At 37.3% G+C, this 26,564-nt stretch overlaps 1 protein-coding gene across 1 annotated transcript in view; it reads left to right on the top strand.

Annotated features, from left to right (window-relative positions):
• Positions 1 to 26,046, top strand: part of PREX2 (phosphatidylinositol-3,4,5-trisphosphate-dependent Rac exchange factor 2) — a 187,005-nt gene extending 160,959 nt beyond the window's left edge. Inside the window, 5 exon segments of the mRNA XM_009335042.1 lie at positions 176 to 242; positions 2,286 to 2,476; positions 15,166 to 15,268; positions 22,049 to 22,116; positions 26,001 to 26,046. Of these exon segments, the coding sequence (XP_009333317.1) occupies positions 176 to 242; positions 2,286 to 2,476; positions 15,166 to 15,268; positions 22,049 to 22,116; positions 26,001 to 26,046 (475 nt within the window).
• Positions 26,047 to 26,564: the final 518 nt, after the last annotated feature.

Raw genomic sequence — 26,564 nt, 5'->3', positions numbered from 1 at the left:
AACAAAGAGTGTTAGTGCCTATTTAACCCATGCATTATTCCTTCATCCTCTCTTATGATGAAATTTTTTTTAAAAAATTCCAACCTTAGGACGGTGTCTAATAGTCACCTACATACATTTTGTTCAGAAGTTTAAGCAATTAACAGGTTTTGCCTTATTCTTTTTGTTTTCTCAGGGCATTCTACCTGGACAAGTCGAACTTGCCTCCAAATTCAACATCTAAAGCGGCTTATATAGATAAGGTAAATAAAAATGCTAAGTGCCTAATTAAACTTTGCATGTTACACACTGTTATTGTAATCCTTTTCTGAGGCTTTATTAATTCCATCAAAAAATAGAATCATTTAAAGCTGGGGGAGGCAGGGAAAGGAGGAGGTCTCTTGCAGCATTTTGTCCCACCCGTGTTTTAGGGGTATGTGGTGCCATGTGGTTCTGTATCAAAAGGTGTGGCTGGAGGGCATCAGTGTATCTGAGAAAAGGAACCATGCCTTTCATTTTTCATTGTGCTTTCAGAGCAATGCGATTGCTCCAAGAGCATGTGGGGGGAGAGCAGGAGAAATTCTTTGTTCTAAAAATTGGAAGGGCTGTTCCAAATTAAATACTTCAGCATCCCACTCAGAAGGCTTTCTTCTGAACCTCCTCATTTAGGCTTTCTTCAAATGCCTTCGTCTGTCTTTAAACCTCTGTAACTGAGAGATCCCAGGGGCTATGAAAATTCATTTAATGCGCTCTCCTATTGTTGGAGAGTTAATGCCCATACGGCAGCCCAGTAAGGGAAAAAAGAAGTTCCTAGGGTCTTGCCTACACTGACTTCAAAAGTGATTGAGCTACTGTCGCTTGAGAAATACAGTGATCATCAGCTGAGCCCTATGACAGACTAAAATTTTATGTCGATATCATCCAGCATGAGTGTTAACAGACTGATAGTTCCTGTTTCTTGGATCTGTGCTGGACCGCACGGGAGGGGAGGAGGACATGTGCCTGTGCCTCTCCTTCCCTGGTGAGTCAGCAACTTAACTTTCTAAGCAGTCATAGGTGCAGCAGGAAATACTTAGCTATATGTGGAGTGCTTGTTACCCCTAAACCTGTTCCCTATCTATTTCAGTGAAAAGTTCAAGGGCAAGATAAAAGCATCCCATAATCCGGCTCTGACCAAGGGATGCTAGGTTAAGCTAATGCATTTATTTTGCAATTGGAGCAAGCCAAGAGTGAGTGCATGATCTCAGTTTGTGGCTGTGACTTTTGTTCTATTTTCCATAGCTCTGCATTAGTAAATGGCACCAGTTAAAATTAATTTAAATGGATGCAAGTTAAAGCAATAGGACCTAAACCAAGTTAAATCTATTTGTGCCCAGGTTTAAGTATGCTGATTGTTAGAATTGATTTACTTGACCTCTATGCTTTCCAATGAAGTAACCTTCATATAGGAGCAAGTGAGGCTGCCATTTCCCTAATTAGTTAAAACTGTCTTCAGGGAATGAACTGTCTTTCAAAAAATTGATTCTTTGAGTAAAAGGGGGGTTTGTTGGAATCTTTAAGCGTTTCTGGAATAAAAAGAACGGGGAATTTGGAATTACGAGGTCTGCAAAACTGTCTTGTCAACATCTCCTTTACACAAGGCACCATGAGATGGTGCTTTTCATTGCTAGACCGCTCTTGAGGGTTCCTCTTCTGAAGCCTTCCACTTGAAGCTGCCTTCTTTACTAGGTGGATCATTTATTTTCCATATGGTAATGCTGAGGTTATTTTAAGTCCTGTTACAAAGTTAACTGTTCTTGCTTTGTAGTATGTTTTTGTCTGTTCATTTTTGTTTTTCCATGTTGTTAGTCAGGATTAGGAACTAGACATTTGTATAAATAAAGGACAGTGTTGTCTTAATAATAAGCTGATTTTTCTCAGCGAGTCAATTAACCAGTCTTGGCATCCCTCCTGTATGTGCATACAGTTGTAGGTTGCCTCTTCATGGCTTCCCTTCTTTGGCAATGCCATTAATGGAAATGGGACTGATGGGTCTATTTGGTTTATTGAAGTGAAAAACACTTCTGTAGGCAGGACTGGGAATGAAACAGTCAGTGACGGTAAGAATTTAAAAGTTTGAAAAAGTTGTCATAGGTCATGTAACAGAAGACTGTGTGCTGTGTATTTATGTTACGGAATTTGGCTTTGGCTTTCTCAGCCAGCCCTGCTGTTCCATCTGCATCTGTGATGACCTACTCTAAAAGAGCATTTCATGTGCACTCAGTAGCAAATATTTAAATCTCTCTCTCTCTCTTCCTTTCTTGCAGCTGATGAGGCCTCTCAATTGCTTGGATGAACTTTACCGACTGATAGGGTCCTTTATCCGATCCAAGCGCACCGCTGCCTGCGCGTACACTGCGTGCAGTGCTTCCGGAGTTGGATTGCTTTCAGTGTCTTCTGAACTCTGTAGCCGGCTTGGAGCTTGTCACATCATTATGTGCAACAGCGGAGTTCACCGGTACGACAATTTCTTTTCCTCCCTTTGTTTCAGTCGGTCATTCAGTCATTGCAGGTTGGAGACTGCTGCTTTTTATGTATAGAGAGGTCTTACACTAAATGTCTAGTATCTTAGACTAAATATCTAACACACTTGAAAGATTTGTGGTGAAATTCTAGAATTCTAGATTGACAGAAATGAGCAGTACAATTTTGTTTTGTGTAGTTGTAACGGATTGTTCCTCATTCAAGTCAGTAAAAGGCAGAAATCTTAATTAATAAAGCAGAAAAAGGAAGGTTTCCTAGGTGAATAACACATACTATGTTAAACTTTTAATACAGGCAAGAACTGCTGAAATTTGTATGCTAGGAGGAAATGTAGTAGAGCTTGTTTCAAGGAAAAAAATGAAACAGAAGAGATACGCATTTTTGCAGGTGTACCTTATGATAACTAGACGTTCAGCCTGTAGAACAGTTGATGTGATTAATAGTATATCAAAAAATGAACTGAGCTATAATCAACTGATATTTGTAATCAACGCTAAGAGATTTTAATAGAGAAAAATATATATGACAATAGCATCATTATAGAGCTCTCTAGTACTTAATGATATTCATCAAAGTTGGCAATATGTTTATGTTCCAGCTGGGCAGATCACAGTTTTTTTGTACATTATACCAAAAAAGCAAAGACTACAATTGGAGAGGAGGAAAAACCCCAACAAACAAAAAACCAAACATAACCAAGGATCTGATGCTAAATATCTGCTCCTTTTTTAAGAATTCCAAACTGTAGATTATAGGTAGCAATATGTTAAAAATATGCTCCTTTGTTCTGATATATGCAAATCCTTATTTTAGCGGACTTGGTTACCAGTATGTTGTGTTAGAATGAGCATTACTTTCTCCTCATTTTAAGTAATGTCCTTTCTTTCAAAGAGCTTTGAGGAGGGGGGAAAAAAAAAAGCAACATAGCTGCAATGCAGATTATCAGGCATGAAAAACAGGAAAAGCTCCATCTATAGCCAGCACAATTAAGTTGTATAAAAACAGTGCTTGTCATTTCTTTTAACAGAGTTTGCAAGACTATTTGTATCACACTCTATCACTGATACAGGTGTATATAGCATGCTGTATATTGTACTTTATTTTAGGCAATAGCAGAAAAAGGCTGTATTCTTTAACACTAGTCACTATACCAGATGAAGATGGAAATACTATATAGCATGGACTGACATGAAGTTGTCATTTCAGAGGACTTTATCTTGGTTTCAGTTTCATGTCTTATGTGAGCAGATATAGCATGCTGTATATTGTACTTTATTTTAGGCAATAGCAGAAAAAGGCTGTATTCTTTAACACTAGTCACTATACCAGATGAAGATGGAAATACTATATAGCATGGACTGACATGAAGTTGTCATTTCAGAGGACCATGAAGCTATACAGCTTTTCTCTGGCTCTTTATCTTGGTTTCAGTTTCATGTCTTACGTGAGCAGAAAAGACTTTGGGCTTAATTCTGCCATTTTTTTTTTATAAAGCTGAAAAAGACTACCTTTGGGTTTCATTATGATTTCATGGATTAAGTTCTGAATTTGCCAGTATATTTGTGCCAAAAATTCTTATAGTTTAAGAATAAAGTCAGAGCACCTTTAATAGTCCCAATAAACTATTACCCCACAGTGTGTGGGTCACAAATTATTCAGAATAATTTGGTGACTGAATAAGGAGTGGTATGCTTGATTCCGAACGTGAGCTGTTCTTAGATGAAAATAAATTATTCATCAAATATCTGCTCAAAACTAGGGCTAATTCAAAGGTATAAACTATTAAATGTCTATTTAAGTATATTTAAAAAACACAAAATATTGGAAGACCAACATAATGGATTTCAAGACTATATTATGAGCAATGGGAATGAGGTTTAAATGTTATGTGTGGGTTTCCATCTAGATGTTAAAGGATTCAAGATCACCTGTTTACATAAAGTAAAGGTGCAAAACACTTTTCTCTAAAGCATGACTAGCTCTGCTTTACAGAGAGTCCATCTGAGCTTTCGTACAAGATAGTTACTTCACTTGTGCATTAATACTGCCTTTGTGGAAACATCAACTCTTGGCATTATTAGAGACATTTTAAGATAGGCCCTCCAGGAAAAAGGAATGCATTACTTGAGACTTTATAGGTACTCAAAGAGTTTTTGCCCTGAATTTCCAAAAGTTCAGAAGGAAACTCATGTATTTAGAGACTAGAAGGGATTCTTGTGCTATTACTTTTTGAAGTGGTAAAAGTTGAGGAAGTTTTTTTAACAACAGTTTCCTGAAGTTACCGTTGTGCATACAAACTGGATGGATGAAGAAGTTTTTCCTTAGAATTTGAAGTCATATAAAGTCACTTTGTGTGCTGTTTTCTCTTTCTGGCCTCCCTAGGCCACATCTCTACAGTCCAGCACTAAGTAGGCTTTGCTTTTTGGCATTCTGAAATTGCCTTTGTCCAGATAAAAAGCTTCTTTTGTCTCCAGCTAGTAGGCTTGCTGGGTGAATTTTGTTCCTGACATTTCTACTGCTAAATTCTGCTGTGTTTTTGTGAACCTACTCCCCTTGCTGCTCTGCAGAGTGAAACTGCCTTGCAGCATCATGAAAATCCTGTAAGGAGGAGAGAAGAGGGAAGAGTAAGATGCTGGATGTGGTTGAGTCCCGTAGACATAGATGATTTTGCTTGTTGCCGGCAATCTTGAAGGCCTAATTCTTCTGTTTGTTGGAATAGTATTTAATCAGGGCAGATAATCTTGCAAAATAATGCTCTTTAAGTTGTAAGTTAGTTCTTTAGAGTTCAAGCTACTGATTTTCGGTAAGAGAGGATATTTATCTCTGGTTGTATTCAGCAATGTATCTGGCCTTCTGTGTTCTTAGAAACTAAATGCTGTGAAGTGCTTGATTGCGATCAGTTGCAGAAATCCACATTTTGTAGGCCCAGAGCAAGGACTCACAACTGTTTTTTAACACTATGCCACGGATATTAAATGAGTTGAAAAACTGGTATCATCTACAGATGCTACTAGGCAAGCAGATGGGGGAAAGATGTGAAATGTCCTTGCAGGTTAAACTTTGAAAGTATATTCTTCACTTATCAGTCTTGCTAGCTTAAAAATGAAGAATAATCAACTCAGAGCAAGGTTCCTGTATGCTTTCTTTTAAAAGCCCCTCATTTTAGCCTAATTTCTACGATTGGCCTCTGATGGGAGAGAATGTCTGAGAGTCTGTGGAAGAGCGCAGGGTGCTCTGCTGGTTGGCATCTTTCTTCTGTTCATGGGGAGTAGGAACTGAGCAAACCATTAATCTGTCAGAATTCAGATATATTTAATAGACTTTAAACAAAATATATATGAACCTTCCCTCACTCAATTTATCTGTCTCTTACTGAACTGACTGGAGAGCCCTTTCTGTGTTTTCTCAACTTAGGCGTCATGGATTGACAGGGGGTAGGGGGGGTGTCTGCCACCCCTCCTTCTAACCAGAAGCGAATTCCAGATAGCTTGGGAGGGAGGCACTGGGTGGCAGTCCAATGCAGAAGAGGCCAAGAGCTATGAAACAGCAGCTTTGTCTGCTTTGACAGTGATTGCTGATCTCTGGATCAGCAGTGTCTTGGTTTCTGACTTCTCTGTGATCCATATTAAATTGCTTTTTACGCCGCACTAGGCTAAAACAGCTTGGCAGAGTTCATATTTTCATCCATATATCCAAGATAATGCTGGGGATTTTGAATTGCTGGTGATTGCTTTGCTTTGATTTTTATTATGACAGTGTTTACCAATTTACATTGGAGCCTGAAATCCTATATCTATTTCAGACAGCAGTTCTTTTCAAATGTATTTCGATCACAAGAAAAACAAAGATGGGGAAAAATAAGTCCCTTTAACCTTCACTGTCCTAAGTGACATGTGAATACTGCAAACTCCCCTTGGATTATCATAAGTGAACATGCCTTGCTGATCAAAATCAGGAACAGAGCTCTAAATTAGTCCAAGAAATCAATAGTTTGCATTTCCATTTTCCCTTTTTTATCATCCATAATTCTATTTCTGCCTGCCAATCAGCTGTCACCCTGTAAACAATGCTCTGCTTTCTTTACTTGTATTCATTCTGTTTGAAGTTGTAATCACTCTGTACAAATGTAAGTGATGAAAGGCACTTTTAAATTTTATTGAATCATGGTGCTACCTCCTGCTTGAGGGAAAAGAGCGAGACTGCACTACACAGGCATGCCCTAGCCTCTTTCCATGCCAAAATGAAATTAGGTGCAGCAGCTGCAGAAGTCTGTTCGGGGACCACAGGCCTTACAGGCTCAAAGGAATCATTTAAAGCATCCAAATGAAACAAATCCCAGGTTTATTTAAAATTTTGCATTTCCTGGAGGATCGAGAGAAAAGAAGTCTTTTATAATCTTGATGAACCCCAGAAAAATCACTGTCTTATTTTCTTTTCTGAATTTTAATTTCCCCTCCAGAAAGTCTCTCCTTAGTGTTACCATCCTTCAAGCAGTGGGGTTCTGGCTGGCAGACACTCGGCTGAATGATGAGGCAGGTTTTGCCAAGGGTTGATTATGCTGTCTCCTGTAGCTGGCACAGCTCCTGCAATCCAGCTAAACCTGCTCCATCTTCCACACAGTGAAGGAGAGTAACACCATAAGCTGTCCATCATGGCAAGCTGCTTTTCTGTGAATCAAATGAAACAAGGTGAAAAATAGGTACTCTGAATTTATATTTTAGGCGTTCTGTCGTAAGAATTCCTCCTTTTAGATTATTTTAGAAATTTTCCTGTAGGAATTTAGTTCTGAGCTCAATGACTCTGTGCTACCAAAAAAAAAAAAAGTTGTCTCCTTGAAGTTTTACAGCTGTATTTAGGCTGTCTATTAGCTCCACAGTAAGAAGGCTTTTTGGGATCAATGGGACTACTTTCAGAAGGCAGGTCAGCACAGGCTGAAAAACTAATCCTTGCTCTTCTCCAGCCTTCTGGTCTAAATTGTGCTTTAAGTCCTGCTACCTTCCCATTTAGTCAAGATTCCCTTATTTTTTTTGAATGGCAGTTTTGTTATGTCTAACTACAATTAGTGTATTTTTGTGATACTTTACCTAATTGATGCATAAACAAACTTTTGTTTTCGTAAAATAATTTAGGATAGTAGAGTATTTAATTCTGTGTTGGTTACTATTTGAAAACAGTTATGTAATTGTTCAATATGCGAAAATTTGTCTTAAGACGATGTAAACAAGACATTTAGCACAAATAGGTTGTTTCTACAGTAATGATCATTTTATTTTGATCTATATTTGCCTTTCATAGGCAATCTGGTACATTTTTGCTTTGTTACCTCTAATACATATGTGAAAGACTATAGTCTTAGAGTTCTCTTGCATGTTTTAAAGTCTGAGATGCTATTTCATTTAAAATGCAATCTGAAAATGCGGAGAAGTGCATAAAATGCACTGAGACAGATAAGATGGATCTAAGTTGTTACTAGTATGGATTTCAAGGTGTTCTTTTTTCTATTTGGATTCCTTTTAACATTATGGACATTTAGTAGCAGGGTTGACACACCACTCAATCTCCTGGCTCTGTAGAATCATCCTCTCACACTCCAGCTCCCTCAGTAATGCCTTATCTGCAGTCCAGGTCTTTGGGAGAATCTGATTCTTCCTTACAAAAACTGCTACGTTACAACAAAAATAGAATAGATTCTCTCGAACAATCTAAAATTAAAAGCTTATCCATATCTCCTTTAATGTTTGAGGTGGAAGAGAGTTAACTGACTAACCTAAAATATTACAAGACAGGAAGTAAATTGCTATTTTCCAGCAGATTTACTTGCCTGCTTACATGGGAAGAAGCCTTTAATGTGAAAGACTTTCTGCACAGAACAAGACATATTGGCCGACGCTGGGTTTTCAGTTGACTTTAGATTTTTTTGTTTGTTTTTGCAAGTATGGCTGAGAATGAACGAACAAAAGGCATGGGATACTTTGAATCTTTTGGAAATGCTGTTCTTTCATCAAACAAAGAATATTTAATGGTGGAAGTGCCTCCTTGCAACATTTCCAGCTGATTAAAGGTGGCAAAATCTTACAGGAAGAATGTGTGTCAAAAGATGCTCTGTGCAGTTTTTTAACAATGACAGAAGATGTATAGTGAAAAGTGGTGGGTTTTTTTTTTTTCCCATTATTCTTTGGAAAGCTCTCTGTTTTAAAAAAAGATAGAATAGTCACATTTTATTTCTAGAAATAGATTGGATGATAGTAATCTTCCAAATAAACTACAAAACAAATCATCATTACCTACTGCATGTTTCATGCTTCAGGATTAAAAATTACTAATATTGAATCTAATAAACCTGATTAAAACTATATTTGTAAACTACAAACATAGACCAAGGTTAGGTCTGAAATATGGCTAATGTATACTTACCTCCCAAGACTGATTCTCTAGCTTGATAAGTTCATGCCACCTACTTCAACAAGTCAGAAATCTTTTGGTAGCTTGTGTTTGAAAATACCCTGTAGAGCTGGGTTTGATTATCCTGTCGTGGGATGGTGGATGTATGCCTGATGTAGGAGTTGGGATAAATTTATTTTGAGGTTTGCACAACTACAGAAGCACAATGGTGCCTCTTGTGAAGGCAACCTGTACATGCTGATGCTTAATGGATGAAAGGCAGAAGTCCCCTTAATCATGGGCTATCCATTTCTGTGTGGTGTTGTAATATCCTCCACAGAGCGTCACTTTTCGAAGCATTGTTTATGATTACTGAACCATCATAATGGAATAAATATATTTCACGTGCAGAGTAATGGCTTGCTATATGTTGGCAGAAATAACAGAAGTTTTGGACTAACCTTCAGTGGATGGGTTCAATCCAAGGCTGATTTTAAAGTAGTGGTCTTTCCACACTGGGAACATCTCAGCTTCACAAAGGTTCATAAAGGGACTGAACCTAAGTCCTGAACTCCAGTAGAGTTTTATTGTAGTTGTAAAATACAATATTGTAGTTTAATGTACAAACTTCTTGCTCATTTTCTCTCTAATACCTATTGGCTGGCCCAACTTCCCTCTCCCTGCGAGATGAAATTCTGTTCAGCAAAGTTTCAGTATATGGGCACAGAGAATGCAAACTTCAATTTTACTTGCATGGAGACATTGCTACAATGAGAACAGCTTAGAAATTGTGGGAGAGTCTTGAGTTAGGCCTGTCTATACTTTTTATGCTTATTTCTTATAGTCCTGAACAACATTTTTCTTCCTTTTTAGGTTTCTCATGGCCTATTTTCTTCTTTGGGTTACTCATCAGAATCAATACATATTGCCTAGGCATCACTAGTAGTTATAGAGAAATACCCCCCAAAATTTTACCCCAAAGTGACTTACTTTAGTACTAAGTTTTTAATTGCTGCATACCCTGACATAAATAATAGCTGCTCTATAAGCAGTAATTTAAATGACAGCAGAAACAAATGAATGCTTAATAGTGTAATTGGTTTAAAAGGTGGTCAAATGTAGGTATGATTAGCTTATGATGTATGGAAAGAAAAGGAATTAAAATAACAATGGCATTAAATTACATGTTGAGTAGAAGCTTTAGATTTTAATTAGACTAAGCATACATGCATCCTTTTCATATTTTTTTTCCTATTCACATAGCCAGAACATAATTAATTTTGACATCTCTGACTGTGGTAACTACTAAACCAATTTGTTTCACCTCATCTTTTCTATTCAGGGCATTTTTCTAAGGGATGTTGTGATGCATCTTTGGAATTAGGATGGCTGGAATCCTAATTGAAACCTGAGAATAGATTGAATGATTTACATTCTTTTTATTCTGGTAACATAGATCTACAGTTCGCTGAGTGGCAGCTCTGTAGGTAGTGTACGTGAACTCAAATTATTTTTCCTTTCAGGTGACATTAAAGAAGCTATCACAAAATAATCCATTTCTTAGAAAATTTGAATCTGTTTTCCTCTTTTACAACTCCATTTTTCAGTGTAGATATATGTCTATCCAGACAATTTGCTGCCCTTTAGTAAAAATCACATCCAGTCAGAAACAAACGGACTATTGGTGATAGAAAATGATTTAACCTCTTTTGTTCAGGATGGTCTGATCCAGAAGATGTTTGAAAGTTTGTATTTAATCTTTACATCAATACTGTCATGACTGATGGGAGACTGGGGATAGCAGGCAGGGGCTGGGAGTAGCTGCAGCCCTTCTGTTTCTTGGAAACCAAATGGGTGAAATGAGGAATTCTCAGCCCAGTTGTGCTGGGAAAGCCAAATGTCTGTGCTGCCTTGCTGCTGTAATCTGTCAAGGCAGGAAATTTGTGATTCTAACTGACATAAATTCTGAGATGATGAATTTGGGTCTTTTGTTTTTCTGGCATAAAAGAAGGGATGAGAGGAAAAGAGAGGGAGTGAGAACAGATTTTGATTTGTTTACAATGTAAAATATATGGATTTGAGAATTATGCTTCCCATAACAGAATGTTATGAGAGCATCAAAGGAGTTTTTCCCTTAATATTTTCCTTGTTTGGTTTGTCTGGGCTGATTGCATCCAAATGACCAGATACTTCCAGTCGTCAGAACGGCTTCCAAATTGCTTTGTAAACTTTAATACCATCTGCTTATTAGCTCTCAAAATGGGGGACAAGGGTGGTTTATTACATATTGCACATATTTGCTGACAATCCTTGATATTGAACCTTGCTCAGACCACCAGAACAGTCTTACCATATGAGGAATTCCCAGCTTTCATATTGTTTCATAAAATTGTACAAGTTCTATTGGTTTAAATTTGCATTTGGTTGATCTCTCTATGCTTGGCAGTCCTATTGCCGAGGTACTTCCAGTTACGACTTTTCCATGTTACCATCTGATGTTTTGTGTGTGCATTTGTTTCTTTCACAGCTGATTTCCAGGGTAGTTTGATTTGTGATAATGAATACGTAGTAATTCAAAAACTATATTTGAGGAGCCGGAAGAAAGCACCAGCATGTAAATATAGGTTTACTAGTGAGTCAGTTCAGCATAGCACCGTGGAAGGTTTATATGATGAGTTTTATTAGAGGATGCCATCTCATTGATTAGGTATTCAAAATGAAGCTATTTGAGTGTTGTTGTTTTTTATATTTAGAAAGTAGTAACCTCATTTCATAATTACTTGACAAAAGCCATAAACAATCATTTATATTTAATTCTGCCATTCATCAGACCTTTTACATGCCTCAGGAGAAACACAGAAAAATAGAATAGACTAGACTGGTTCAGTTGGAAGGGACTTACAACGATCATCTAGTCCACCTGCCTGACCACTTCAGGGCTGACCAAAAGTTAAAGCATGTTATTAAGGGCGTTGTCCAAATGCCTCTTAAACACTGACAGGCTTGGGGCATCGGCCACCTCTCTAGGAAGCCTGTTCCAGTGTTTGACCACCCTCTCTGTAAAGAAATGTTTCCTAATGTCAAGTCTAAAAAAAAATCTAGTGATATTAAATCGCATCTCTAATGACATATTATATTGAAATGAAATTATGCCACTGATCCTATTTTAACATTTTTAACATACTTTAACGAGTAAGAATGTTTTTAAAAGAAACAGTAGATGTATCTCACCAGCATTACTGTAGGACTTAACCTCAAATGTAAAATACTGTATTAAAGAGATGTGATAATAGTTAACATCATCACTGCTGTCATCTTGAGTGTCTTCACTACTGATTTCCTAGGATATGTTAAAAATATTATCTTTAGAATTACTGGTTTTTTGCCTTGAGGTGAGATCTTCAATTTTAGTCTGTTTATATGTTTCAGGACTGTACTGTAGTTGTTGCTACTTCCATAGTAGCCTATTAAAGAAATTTTCATTATGCTATTTTACTCTTTGTCTCTGCGTTTCCCACTCTGGTTATGTCTTTATCTACACACTTGGCAACCTTATTTCTGAATCATGGTTGGCATTGTCAAAATGTACGTGGCTCATAGTGTCCATGATCACCAGCGATTTCATCAGGTTTTGGATAGCGAGCGGTTTGGCAGTCTTTTTCAATCACAAGATTAGCATTTGCACCTAACTCTTCAAGCTGACCTTCGTTTAGGAGGTTCTTTTGTTAGTTTTGATTCATGCATGCAGAATATGATATTTCTGTTCTTTCAGTCTTTTGGGTTCCAGGAAGATGGGATTTATGGGAAAGTTGGCTCAGTAACTGGTTGGTTGAAAGCTGTACTTTGAGCCCATTAACCTCTATTACATCCACAGAGAGACTTTTGCCCTTTTTCTCTGGCTTAGATTACACCTGTCAAATCAGATTTCAGATACTTTTGCTTTTTCCCGTTGTCAATGGGACAAAGCTTCCTTTGCAGTCTGTTCTTGAAGGTTAGATGTTTAGATTTTGGTGCTGGCAAATATTATGAGCATGTACTTTATTTGTGCAGTATTTCACCTTTCAAAGATAAGATGAAAACACAGTGTTTAGAATTTGTAGTCTAATATTTAACTATTGTCCACCTTAATCAAACATATAACATAAAAGATCAATAGATTTTTGCTTCAAGTTAACTCTGAGGTCAGTGTATACAAGAAACTGGGGAATAAAAATTATTTCATTACCAAGGAAAATCACTTAGCTTATAAATTTTTAATGAAAGCCATTAATAAAGGATAGCGAGCGGTTTGGCAGTCTTTTCCAATCACAAGATTAGCATTTGCACCTAACTCTTCAAGCTGACCTTCGTTTAGGAGGTTCTTTTGTTAGTTTTGATTCATGCCTGCAGAATATGATATTTCTGTTCTTTCAGTCTTTTGGGTTCCAGGAAGATGGGATTTATGGGAAAGTTGGCTCAGTAACTGGTTGGTTGAAAGCTGTACTTTGAGCCCATTAACCTCTATTACATCCACAGAGAGACTTTTTGCCCTTTTTCTCTGGCTTAGATTACACCTGTCAAATCAGATTTCAGATACTTTTGCTTTTTCCCGTTGTCAATGGGACAAAGCTTCCTTTGCAGTCTGTTCTTGAAGGTTAGATGTTTAGATTTTGGTGCTGGCAAATATTATGAGCATGTACTTTATTTGTGCAGTATTTCACCTTTCAAAGATAAGATGAAAACACAGTGTTTAGAATTTGTAGTCTAATATTTAACTATTGTCCACCTTAATCAAACATATAACATAAAAGATCAATAGATTTTTGCTTCAAGTTAACTCTGAGGTCAGTGTATACAAGAAACTGGGGAATAAAAATTATTTCATTACCAAGGAAAATCACTTAGCTTATAAATTTTTAATGAAAGCCATTAATAAAGCTACAGATCAAATTTAATATCTTCTATACTCACTACTGTGAAACTTTTTACAGTCCATAAATTTACTTAAGTGGTATTTAAAACGTGTCAGGGTTTTTTTTTCCAGTAAGAAAATAAGCACAGACACATCTTTCCTCCTACAGATCTTCTGCTCAGCAAGATGAGTGATTGAAACATATTGTCTGTTCTGTGTGCATAATATAAGCTATGCAGAATCTTTTGGTCAGGATTTTGCCAAAAGGCTACTCAAAAGTATGTTTTAACCGTGTGTCTTAGTTTTATTATTTGAACTTGAAATATGCAGCTTTTGTCAGGTTCTGCTGAGGTAGGATCATTTTCTGTACACCTCATCTTTCTGGTTGAAGAGATTTGATTATTGCAGTACTTTGGTTGTGAACAGAAAAATCATCAAGCATCTTATTGGTGCAGAATGCAGCCACTCTCACCTCTTGGATGACAGCAGCCCTCAAACATGCTGGGCTTTTCAAAAAGTACCTGTTTCTACTCAGTTTTATTGCCTTTATCTGTGAGTCTTCTACAGCTTTTGGTCTTGACTGTATGAGAAACCATCTGTCCATCCTTGTCCTCACCATTACAACTGAAACCAGATGGCATGTCCAAAATGACCTTCCCTACTACTTCTTGTCTGGTGTGATGACAGGTTGTCCTACAGAAAGATCTTTAGCTCTGAAACTTTCCTGGTTGCTCTGACAAAGCAATTACAGCCTTTTCATTAGGATGTGGTACCATGATCAGTTTTTGTCCTCAAGTATTTACCTGAAAAAAGATTGTCAAAGTAGGAGAGGACAGTTTATTTGAAGGAGTGCCCTATTTATTTGTTTTATTTTTTGAAAGGTGGAAATGTCTCTTTATTTGGACTGAACTGCACTAATGTGCCATGAGAATAACCAAGCTAAATTAATGCAAAAGGTCAGGGTCCTGGTACCAAAGCTGGGGTCTGCATTAACAGTGGAGGGTGAGAGATAACGTGCAGAAACCACCTGGAAAAGGGGTTTATACAGTTACAAGAAGTTCTTCTCCTTGGGTTGTCACTCTCTCATGCACTTGCCAAGCCATAGTTGGGTTGCAGTTTTTGTTGGTTGAGGTTTTTTTAAAAAAACAGCAAAAAAGGCAAATGCATTTGGTTGCAAGTGAGCAGGAACACTTGTTACACTCAAAATCTTTCTACTTATGAAACATTTTAGTGTCTAGGCTAATGCCTGCATGAGTGGGGGAGGGATAGGGGGTGGGTCTACTATGTAATTTTTTTTCTTTATAACTTTTTTTAAAAAGATAATTGATCTAAAAGCAATTATTTTAAGGAAATCACTGCTAGCAGACAGCTGACTTCTGTCTCCATTGCAGCTGCACTCTGAGTGTTACCCTGGAGCAGGCGATCATTCTGGCTCGGAGCCATGGGCTACCTCCTCGCTATATCATGCAAGCTACAGATGTCATGCGCAAACAGGTAAGATGCTCACTATGGGTAAGATCTTGATGCTTCCTAAGAAGACGTGTTATCATCAAACAAGAATGACTTGACCAAGCATTATTTAACGTCCATCTTAATGTTGCGTAATGTCTGTGAGAGTTTTCTTAGTTTGAGTATTTTGTTGGGTTTTTTTAATTCTCTTCCTTTATTGTCGACTGAAAGGTGGTTTGTTTGTTTGTTTGTTTGTTTTTTAATAATGGAACAGGCTGTTTTTAACCAGATGCTTGCTTTCTCTGTATGTGTAAATGGATCATAATTTTTACTTAATGATTTTTGTATAGTAACTGCTGTGGCATTGCCTTACATCAGAATAGTCTGTTGAGTAAGACAATCTTTATTTTAATATATATTATCCATAAAAATAACTTAAGATTATTAACTATTGTTAATAAAAAGTGACTCACGTACTGAATGAAGGGGAAGTGTAGGAAGGAAGGGGAGAAATAAATACTGTGGTTCTTAACTTTCCAGGCAAGATTCCTGAGGACAATGTGCTTATTTTGAAACAGTGTTTTTCACTCTTTGGTCATAATAGACTGTTACGATTTAGAGGCTGTTGTGGATAGATAACCACCTCGACATGAACTCTTAGTGCTAAGGTATGACAAAAAATGCTGGATTAAAAGGCAATATTAACTGAAAATGTGGGATATACTCTACTGTATTGGCACAACTTTTCCTAGAATATCTTGTTATCAGATAAATACTTTCAAAAGGATGTTTGGAATCTTGGAAGGAGTTCAAAGGAGGAGCACGAATGATCCAGAGGTTGTTAGACAAGGCTTATGAATTGAAGATTAAAGAGCTCAACCTATTCAGTTGATGAAAGAGAGGTTGGATGGGGGCTTAATCACTCTGTGTGCATATGGAACATATATCCCAGCCTGTGGTAGCTTTCAACCTTATGACAAAATCATAAACAAGATACAGGATGGACTCAATCTTGAAATGAAAAAAAGATAATTAAATATTGGAACAATCACCGATAAGACAAGATTCATAATTTCTGGGATTTAATTTGCATCTAATTTTATTATTTTCATAAATTCTGCTACATATTCTGTACAGCAATCACGGCTTAGTTATGAAAATGATTAAACAGCTGTACTTTACTTCTAACTTGCTGTAGATAAAAATACACACATGCTAGACCAAACCTTTAGTCCGTTAAAGCAATTGTGTAGATATTCTCAGGCCATAGATTCTGATCAATTCTACGTAAGTGCTGCTGCCTAACATGGATACATCAGAGTAATTAGTCTCATTCCTTTTCATATCGGACTTTCACTTTATTCGGTGCATAAATTAAGTTTCTGTGGTGAATAAATACCCTCAAGGTTCTTGAATCAGACCATGTAGGTCTGCTCAGGAATTACAGCTTTAAGTTGACTTGAAAAGAAACCTACTGCTATATAAGAATAAACTTTCATGTATAGGTTGATATGTCTGCTCCTGAAGTTCTAGACAAAAGGCAGATCTGGGTATTTTGCAATCAAAAAAAGTGGACATAGAGTTCTGCATACATCGGCTTGCAGGATGTATTCTGTCAAAGGGCACATTTTCAATGTACAGTTCGAGACCATTTTCAAAAATTCTGATTCATTTGTGGATCTTCTGCAGTTTATTAAATGAAAATGAGAGACAAAATGAAAGTAACTTGCATGGTTTTGAGCAGCTGTAACTGTACTTGCTCAAATAGAGATGTAGAAAGAAGCCTGCAGTGGAGCTACATTCTCTGAAGTAAAACAGCAGGTGATCAATAGCTGTTAAAGATACCAATATCTCAATACCACCCACAGACACTGCAGAAAAGTCTGCTAGTATATCAAGCCAGACTTCTTTCACACATTCTTCCTCTTACAGGAAACCACTATGGCATTTAGGAGAGTAATAATCTTGTTATTTTAAATCAGTCTTGGAGTTCTGTAGTAGAAATACAACCCTCCATTATATTCTAAATGTTTTGGAGTAATTTCAACAATGCGCTATGGCATTTTCTAGAAATCTGTTCCGGATTTAATGTTTAAATTATCTGTAGGATTTAACTGTCAGGAGCATAACGCAGACCATAAAACTTGGACGGGGGGAGGGAAAAAGCTTCTTGGGGTTTGATGCAGAACATTGAGTTAAAGGCAATACATGTGTCTTTTTCCTGGCTTGATATAAAAACCCTAAAAACCAAAGAAAAACTTTGTTAGCCGATTTATACCCTGAATCTTTTGTGGAATAAAGAGATTAGCCACAAGGAGGTGCAAATGAAAGGACATGTATTCCATCTGTTATTCTGGAGAAGCCAGCAACGTTAGCTCCTAGCAGCATCAGGTTTCCACACAGGGGAATTGTTTCTACTCGAAGCTGGTATCTCTTCCAGCTTGGGGCACCAGTACTGAATGACTGGAGACACCTGACTGAATGGATGACCTCAGGAAGTGGTTTTTTTCTTTTAAATTGAATGAGGTCGTGATCATGTTTAACAAGACTCATAATAGCCCCGACTGTATTGTTGGAATAATTTTCAAAGTAATTGCCCTGTCAATTATAATTAGGTATTCACAAGCACCTGTTCTGTGAGAACTAAAGAAAAGAGACCAACTTGTGAGAGCTGGTATGAACTTGGGTCTGTGGGATGGTTTTAGTTAAGTGGTTTCTGTTTTTCATCTGCTAATCCAGTCTAGATTGATTTTTAAAATAAAATTTTTGACAAAACATCCCAACTATCTTTTAGTAACTTTATTTACTCATGCATGTTTATTCATGTAAACATCTGTACCCACAAAATACTATGTAAAGCACCCTGTCGGGAGTGTATCTTCAGGATGTAGTGTGTGTGGAGAGGACAGAGGCCTAGGAAAGGAGCTGCAGGAGGGCACAGGGCTCTGAGGAAGAAAGGTAACTAAAAAGCTAATAAACAGAAAAGGCTAGGAGAGAATTTGTCTTGTCTTTTAAGTGAGTAATCATTTTTCCATGCCTTTTCACGAGTATAACAACAGCACTGCATTTTGAATAATTCTCATAAGAACTATACTGATTTAGAGCTCTTTGAGCAGGGCATAAAGAGAATCTGTTTTCTTTATGTGACTGGTTCTTGCTATCCTTAAATTAGTGTGTAGTATTGAAAATAAGCCTATCATTTTTTCTCATGGCAGTGGGAATACTAGTTCATATATAAGAGTCCAGATTGATGGTGGTGTCTCCTCAGAGCTGCCGGTGTCTTTCACCAGTGCTCCGGCAATACTGGTACGCAGAGGGAAGCGTTCTGGAGACGCATAGTGCAACTATCCCTTATGCCTATGTCAGATGAACAGTGTCAATATTTACATTGCTACAGCTTTAAGAATAATATTGGAGAAATATAAATTAACAGTATATTGAAATAGAAATGGTATAATCGTGCTCACTGGAGACAAAGAGATGTCATGTAGCAAGTTGCTAGTAATTCTTGGGGGCGTTTCCTCAAAAGAAATAAGAATCTGGTGCTTGTAAGTAAGGTCTAATTTGTTCTCCTGCTAAACAATAAATTACATGGTTGTATAAAGCTAGACTCCTTTTTAAATCAACGCATTTGATTTATTATGTGAGCAAGATACTAAAATTAATTTGCCTAGTGAGTGATGCAGGTAAAAATAGGCTGGTTGTGTTCTCAGAGGTAGTCACAGCACTGACGTTCAGGATCTACATGTGATTAATTTAGACAGTTTTCCCATGTATATGTATATTTTGGCTCTCAGTTATGTTAATCATATACCGATCTTAGCAGTCTGTACGGTAGGGTTTCTTTATTATGATAAAATTTTAGAAAACGGCACTGAGGAAAGGATGCTGAAAGTGATGAAGGTCTGGACTCAACATGTCATAACTTTGTAACCAACACCAGATCAGCTGTCCTTATGTAATTCATGACAGACACTTGTCATATCTGTTCTTAAACCTCCAGTAGTGGAGAATCCTGCACAGTGCTTCCTTAGCGGTCTGTTCCACAGTTTTCTTAACCTTTTCATTAGGATGTTTTACTTAGGGCCTCATTTGAGTCTTTTTTTTCTTTCTTTTTTTCTTCCCTTCAATTTAAGTGTCCCGTTTTCTGTCCAGTATACTGTAGACTTAGAGACCAGATTTTACTCCCTTTCTAGCAGTAGACTTTTAGTATTTTGAATGTTTCCAGAGATGGGGCATCTATAACCACTCTGGGTAACCTGTTCCAGTGTTTCACCACCCTCATGGGTGGTGAAAATTTCTCCCTTATATCTAGTCTAAATCTGCCTTCTTTTAGTTTAATACCATTACCCCTTGTCCTATTGCTGCAGGCCCTACTAAAAAGTCTGTCACCAATTTGATTATCGTTTCCCTGATAAGCCATCACTTCTGTAGATAGAACTTCAGTTCATCTGATCTTTCTTTTTCAATTGCGTTTTCTTACCTAATCGTTCTCCCTATTCTCCTCTGAACTCTTTTCAAGTTTTTATTAAAGATAAGAACTAACTATGAAAAATTACAGAAGGATCTTACAGGACTTCATGATTGAGCAATAAAATGGCAGATGAAAATCAATTTAGATAACTCTTAAGTGATGCACACGGGGGAAAAAAAAAAACCCTAAGTTCACGTTCAAAATAATTGCCTGTGAGCTTGCCATTACATCTCGTGTTCAAAACCTCAGGATACCATAGAAAACATCAGCTCATTCTCAGTAGCTATCCATAAAGCAAATCAGAAGTTATAATGGTTTATGCAAGGATAGATGACAAAGTAGAAATCGTGCTGTCATGACCCTTCATTTTGAACTATCTGACATTCTGATCCCTTCCATAAGGATATAGCAAAATGGAAAAGGTTCAGAGAAGGTCAGAAAAAATGATCAACAGTTGGGAATCGTTTATAGACAAGACAGACAGACAAAATAATCTAGGATTGTTCAGCTTCATGAGTGAAGGAGGATATGACAGAGGTCTAAAGAACATGTGGCATGGATAGGGACTGACTATTGTCCTCACCAGTGCAGAACTAAAGGCATCAAATGAAACTGGCAGATTTAAACCAAATGAAAACAGTGGATCTTGACACAACAAGCTAAGACTGTACCCAACATGTGGACCTCCTTCCACAAGGAGGTTAGTGATGTGAAGTTATTCACGGGTTCAACAGGAGATGGGAAAGAAGAGAAGAGAATCACTGAAATCTATTAAATACATACTCGCTGCTGAACAGAGGAAGTATTGAGTGACTAATGATTGAATTCTGAAGGAGATGCTGGGGAAAGACATAATGTTTGTCACGGTCTGTAGTCATGTGTCTTTTGCAACTGTTGGAGACAAGCTTAGTGAGCTAGATGTAAAGCTAGTAAAATCACTTTTATATTCTGCCTTCAGTTTTGTAGGTACTCTAGCTATTCTTCTCTATCTTTACCACTTTTTTTTTTTCCTAAAAGAAATGTAAGGACACAGTATTTTTTTGTGGCCCGTGTTGATTTACATAAACTCTGAGAACCTACCTGTGTGTAACCAGCCAGCCTTTTTCATCTTTTGTTTGAGCCCGTAACAGTGAACTAATACCTTCTCAATTACCTGAGTACCAGATTTCAGTCAAATGCAAGATCTAGTCTTACTCTGTGTATTGAATCAATGATTATACCTCATTTTTACATCATGTGCAGCTGCCATTGCAGCTCTGTTTGGAATGTAAATTATCTTTGATGTTTCACACCAATCTAAGATCTCACTGTAAGAATTGTGAGATTATGTATTTTTGTTCTCTGTTATTTTGTCCTGAAAAATTAAGTCGTACAGAAGGAGAAATAAAGGGAGAGTCAGTGTATGTGTTATAGACAGAACAAGTATTTTCCATCTCCTTTAAAATGTTAGAAAACGTAAAGAGACTGTAAATCTAGCAGATGTGTTTCTTTATGATGACTACTTTACATTAATAAAACTGCATTTCAAAAGCTAGATCTCATCATTTAAAAACAAATTTTACTAAGTTCTTTTGTATGTCTAAGCTAGTTTGTTTGCAGAAGAGTCTCCATTTTTCACTGTCATGGTACATGAACATTGTGCGTGTTTTATCAACTTCCTCCTTACTGGATGAGTCAGTGAGACAAAAGTGCTTTCATTATTGTTTTTCAAAGGATCAATTCAGGTACAGAGAGACTAGCTTTTCTAGTTGACCGTGCTTTAAGCAGGGGTGTAAGACTAAACAATCTCAGGATGTCCCTTCCAACCTGATTTTTTGTGATTCTGTGATTATAAAGGAAGATCAGGACTTGCGTTTTTCTAATCCTGATTTTATGCCTCAATTTAGGCCATTTTTCTAGATTTAACTAGAAAGCTATTCATAGGAAATAATCTGTAATATTTGTTTGTTCAGAAGTTCATAGAAAATAAGTGACATTTCAGAAAAGAAATGTTGTTATCCATGCCTTCTACAAAGAATGGTGACAAAAATCAAACAAATTGAAACAAGATGTGTTTGGATTGTTTTAAACCTTAAATGTTAATTTTTTATGAACTCTTTTATGTTAGTAAGATATATATGTATGCATTTATTTAATGACATTTAATGACAAGTTTCTGCATATTTCTCTAAGTTGAGAATTAATGTACTGCTTTAACTTGTTCCCCACCTTAGAAGAGGAGAGGTGTTTTGGGACGTGGAGTATATGATTTAATTAGTTATAATCAGTAGTTACGTTCATCTAGAAAGCTCAGAAAACTTTCTAACTTGTGTTGAAATAAATGAAGCAAAATTGTTGTTTTTCTTTCACAGGGTGCGAGAGTACAAAACACAGCCAAGAATTTAGGAGTGAGGGATCGAACGCCACAGTCTGTCCCAAGGTAACTGATTGTTGTGTCCTAGACCATGATTTTTCCTAGCTTGTGCAAAATTCTGTCCTGGCTGCTCAAAAGCTAACAATAAACATTGACTGTATTGTGCACTAACTGCTAAGATTTGGCTTTTAATGTACATAGAATCAATTATGTTCTTAGCCATACAATTTTAATTAATTAGCTGCAGAAGTCCAGGCTACGTAGTACTTCAAAACGTGCCCATTTTTGAAAAATGAAATCTAGTTCATGTTAATTATGAAAACACTGGAGTAAGTTCTTCATCACTTGTGATGTTTAGTGGTTTTGGGGAAATACTCATAAGTAAATCCATAACCCCATTTTAATGAAATACTGTACTGCAATATCTCAGCAAAATCATGTTCTAGTTGCTTTTAGAGATGATGTAGTCTTTCTTTGTCTCTTTCTGAAACATCCATTAGAATGAAAAATGTGACTGTTCTATATTTATCCAGCTTTTTAATGCTGTGATGGATTGCTGGTACCTGAAATGTTTCTTAACAAGCACAATACTTATAAATGAAAATAACCAAACAACAATGTTCTTAAATTTATCTTAAAGTGGTTTTATTAATCCAGCTCTAAACTTTAACCAATTTAAAACATAATGTTTTTTGTTGACTAATGATAACACATTGAACGAGCTAAACAGATATGTGGAATACGTAACAGACCCACTGTGGTGTTTAAATTTCAGTGAAGAAACAATGAATTTGTAACACCCGATAGAGGTAACCATGTGAATGAACACATACAGTATCCATAGCCTCACAGAAAGACTGTCTTCTGGGTTCTGACCAGTAATACTCAGGAACTTTTTCTTATGCAGTTTGCTCCCCTTTTCTCAGGTGTCCCAGTTTCTCCCAGTAGGGAATCAGGCTACTGCTCATAATTTGTTTGTAACAAATCACTGCACATTGTTCCTTACCTGTGCTGGATCTGATTCTAGAAAAGGAGTGTACCTTAAGTGTACAAGGTATGAGTAAATCTGAGTGGCAGCTGCTGTTCAGTTGCTGAGTAGCAGCATTTGTTGGAGCATAATGCATCTTGGATGCCCCATAAAGGAGATTAAATAAGAACCAAGAAAAGTACTGATTCTTGAAGCCTTTTTATGTTTTGAACAGTATGGTTCTGGCCTTAAATGGACTCTTCCTTCATGACATAATTCTGGAGACAGCCAAAGAGTTGTTGCAAATGAAACTTTTCCCACCTTTAAATGACAGAGCATGTATCTAGATTCAGAGCTTTTGTGATAAAGGAAAAATCTATGTTCTTAAAAAGAAAAACTTAGCCATGACACAGTTTTTGGCTTTGCATCAGTTGAGAAAAGACACTCCCACAGCTTAGCAATGAAAAGCTGAAGGAAAACTATGAGGTGGCTCCTAGAACATAGAATGGACAGATGCATCCAGCACACTTGCCAGTCAGAAGCAACGGCAATGTCACAGGAATATCTCATTGACCTCAGTGCTTGGGGCATTTGGTGTACCGTTAGAGAGGTAAGTCACATAAGTCAGAATAGTCATCAGCAGGAGTGATACTTCTGACGTATAGGTAAACAATACTGTGGGTTCTCAATTCTTGGCCTTGAAAAGAATTTTACCATTACATTTGGCTCCATTTAACGACACTTGACAGTGTTTTCAGTTCTCTGCAATTGCCACTGTTTTCTGTCTTTTCTCAGCTGATCTGTTTGTACCATCTCAAATGGTTGTTCCATATATATTGACCCAGAACAGGCTGTTTATGCTCTATACCATCTTCAGCAACTGTAGCTCCGTAGGGATTTATGCACCTTTGTTGTTAGTTTGCTTCAGAATTCCCCTATATCACTTGCTCTTAAGACAAGTAATCTTAATGATTACCATTTTAACCTGAAGAATACATGGACCTTGTTACTTGGGGCTGAGCTTTTCTGCACATTGTTCCGTAGAAATTAGATTTTGCTAAAACATCCATCAAAAACTAACCCCACTGCAAATACTTAGATGAGATTCTGACAGTAATTTTATGTGTCTTTTGCCAGCTTTGAATATTACTCCTTTATTACACCAACAGAGTCAAATAACTCAGATAACCCCTGTTTATTTTTCTCTGCATACTTGTCCATATAAAGATCAAGCCATCTTATTCTCTCATTGGTATACAAATGTAAGATATATGTGTATTGGCTTGTATATGGTTCCTAACAAATACATTGGTGTCTGCACAATGTGACCTTAGGTGATCATGTTTCTGAATCTGCCAGATGACAATGTGGAAGAGTCCAATGATCTTCAGAACACATTATGGTGGAGGTTTGAAAGGAGGTTTGCAATTGCTGTTTGGCTGACAGAACTGATGCTCCTTGTTCTTACCATCCAGAAACAATACTGCTTGATAATCACTTCCAGTGAGATTCAGAGAAGAGTTATTTAGCCCACAGCCATTGTGTGTTGTCAGTGTCCCATGGGTTTTAATTCCTAAGGGAACTGAAATAATAGAACAGCAGCTATCCTGCCCTGCTCTTGCGTGGCCACAGGATGCTTTTTCCGACAGGATGTGCCTAAATGTTGAAGAGGGTTTCAATACTCATGGGGTAGCCATACAGACCGTGCCGCACGTAATTTCAGTAGCAGAGTATCATGCCGAGAAGGCACCAGCCCATTGATCTGGAATTGTTTGGGGAGCTCAGCCGCATGTACAGAGTTTTGGTTTCTGTGTTGATTTGTAGTATGATTTTGAAGTTTATGATTAGTTGAAATGGAGTCATATAAATTAATGTGATATTTAGCAGGCAAATTTGCAAAATATACTTGGAAAACTCAGATAGCCTGAGCATCTTAAATATCCCTAGTCCCCAAGCCACTGGATGATTCACCACCCTGCCTGTAGCCAGACCTACCAAACCTGCTATTTCTATTGCTTTGGTATTTCAATATCAGAGATTCTTCCTGTTAAGTATTAATGCACATGCTGTGTCATTGTCTCTTCATTTTTGGCTTCTGATGCTTTTTCTCCTTGCCGTGCCATACTCGGTTGCTTCTCTTCGCTATTCCTTCAATGATACACTTTCCCTGAGGAAAATATGTAATCTCCAGATGAGATCATGTCTATTGCTGGTTCTAATTGCTGTGGTTGCAGGGGAGATAACTGTATGCTGGACATACAGAACAGAGAGCCTGAGGTCTGAATGATCGCCGTTTATGTTCAGTATTCCTAATGTTAGCGTAAAGTTTCAAACACTTGCTAATAACCAAGTCCATGCAAAAGGGTTTAATAGAAATTCAAAAGCCTTTATAAGTGAAGGAGTGGCTATTTCAATCTGTACTGAGGTAGTAATTTGAACCAAATCTTACTGGTCTTGACTTCATACATGTAGAAATGGGGGGGAGAGAGTTTAAAATCTTCATGTTGGTGTGTCACGTGTCTGACATCCGTCTTAGGTTCTTCCAACAGCATCAGTTTTATAGGGAACTGTGTTAGAGTGAGGTCTGACTGCCAAAACAAAACAAAAATGGAGGCAACTGCATTCACCAAGCAGCTTTTCCAATTTAGAAATCCAGAGCAACAACTGGTAGTTGGATTAGTGGAGACTTAGCTTGCTCCAGAGCGGGATCTTCAGTGCAGAAATATGAAAACTTGACTAAACTGGAATGTCTTTATAAAATTGCTGATAGATGTGTGTTTTAATGATACCACTTTCAATGTAAACATTCATGCTCATGAATAAGATTTTACTGGTTTTACATCACTGTTATTAAACTGAATTCAGTACCTCTTGTTTTGCAGTGCAGGAAGACTTAGATTTAGTTTGTGTTCCTTAACTTTACGCATTTTAGTAATGACCAAGCTTTCAGAATAACAATTGCTTTGTTTTTTGTCATTGTCAGGTTATACAAGCTATGCCAGCCGCCACCACCTGTTGGAGAAGAATGAGGAGAACTGCTCCAGAAAATAATCCAATAATGGCCTTTAGGATACTGGGACTACGTGACAAAATCTTAACTGCACTACAGCAGTATGTGCCTGGGGCTTTGATAAATAAAAAAACCCTTTACTCAGGATAAAGAAAGAGATACCCTAAATATTCTCTATTGGCATTGAAAAATGAATTCCAAAAAGCATTTCTGCAATCTGTGCATTCCAGCCTTACGCTAGTAGAACGGGAATCTTCCTCGGGAATTTTACACTGGAACCAGGTTCATTTGATGTGTCTTGTTCGGCCACACGACAGGCATAGCCAGCAGCTTGAAAACAAACGTCTTGTTCAGAGAGAATGACTTCACTTGTACACTATACAGAATGTGTTCTTGCGGAAGGAATAAAAGCCTAGATAAACTAGGCTTGATAATGAGCATGCACTTCATATGGGGCCCTTTGCACTGATAATCCCTTTTTTCCTGTCGCCATCATAATTTCTCAGAACGATGACATTACTGTTTCAAGGATATAAT

This window comes from Pygoscelis adeliae, unplaced genomic scaffold, assembly GCF_000699105.1.
Source record: "Pygoscelis adeliae isolate BGI_AS28 unplaced genomic scaffold, ASM69910v1 Scaffold101, whole genome shotgun sequence".
NCBI lineage: Eukaryota > Metazoa > Chordata > Aves > Sphenisciformes > Spheniscidae > Pygoscelis > Pygoscelis adeliae.
Note: the sequence above shows the minus strand (reverse complement) of the source record. Positions and strands in the feature narration are given on the sequence as shown.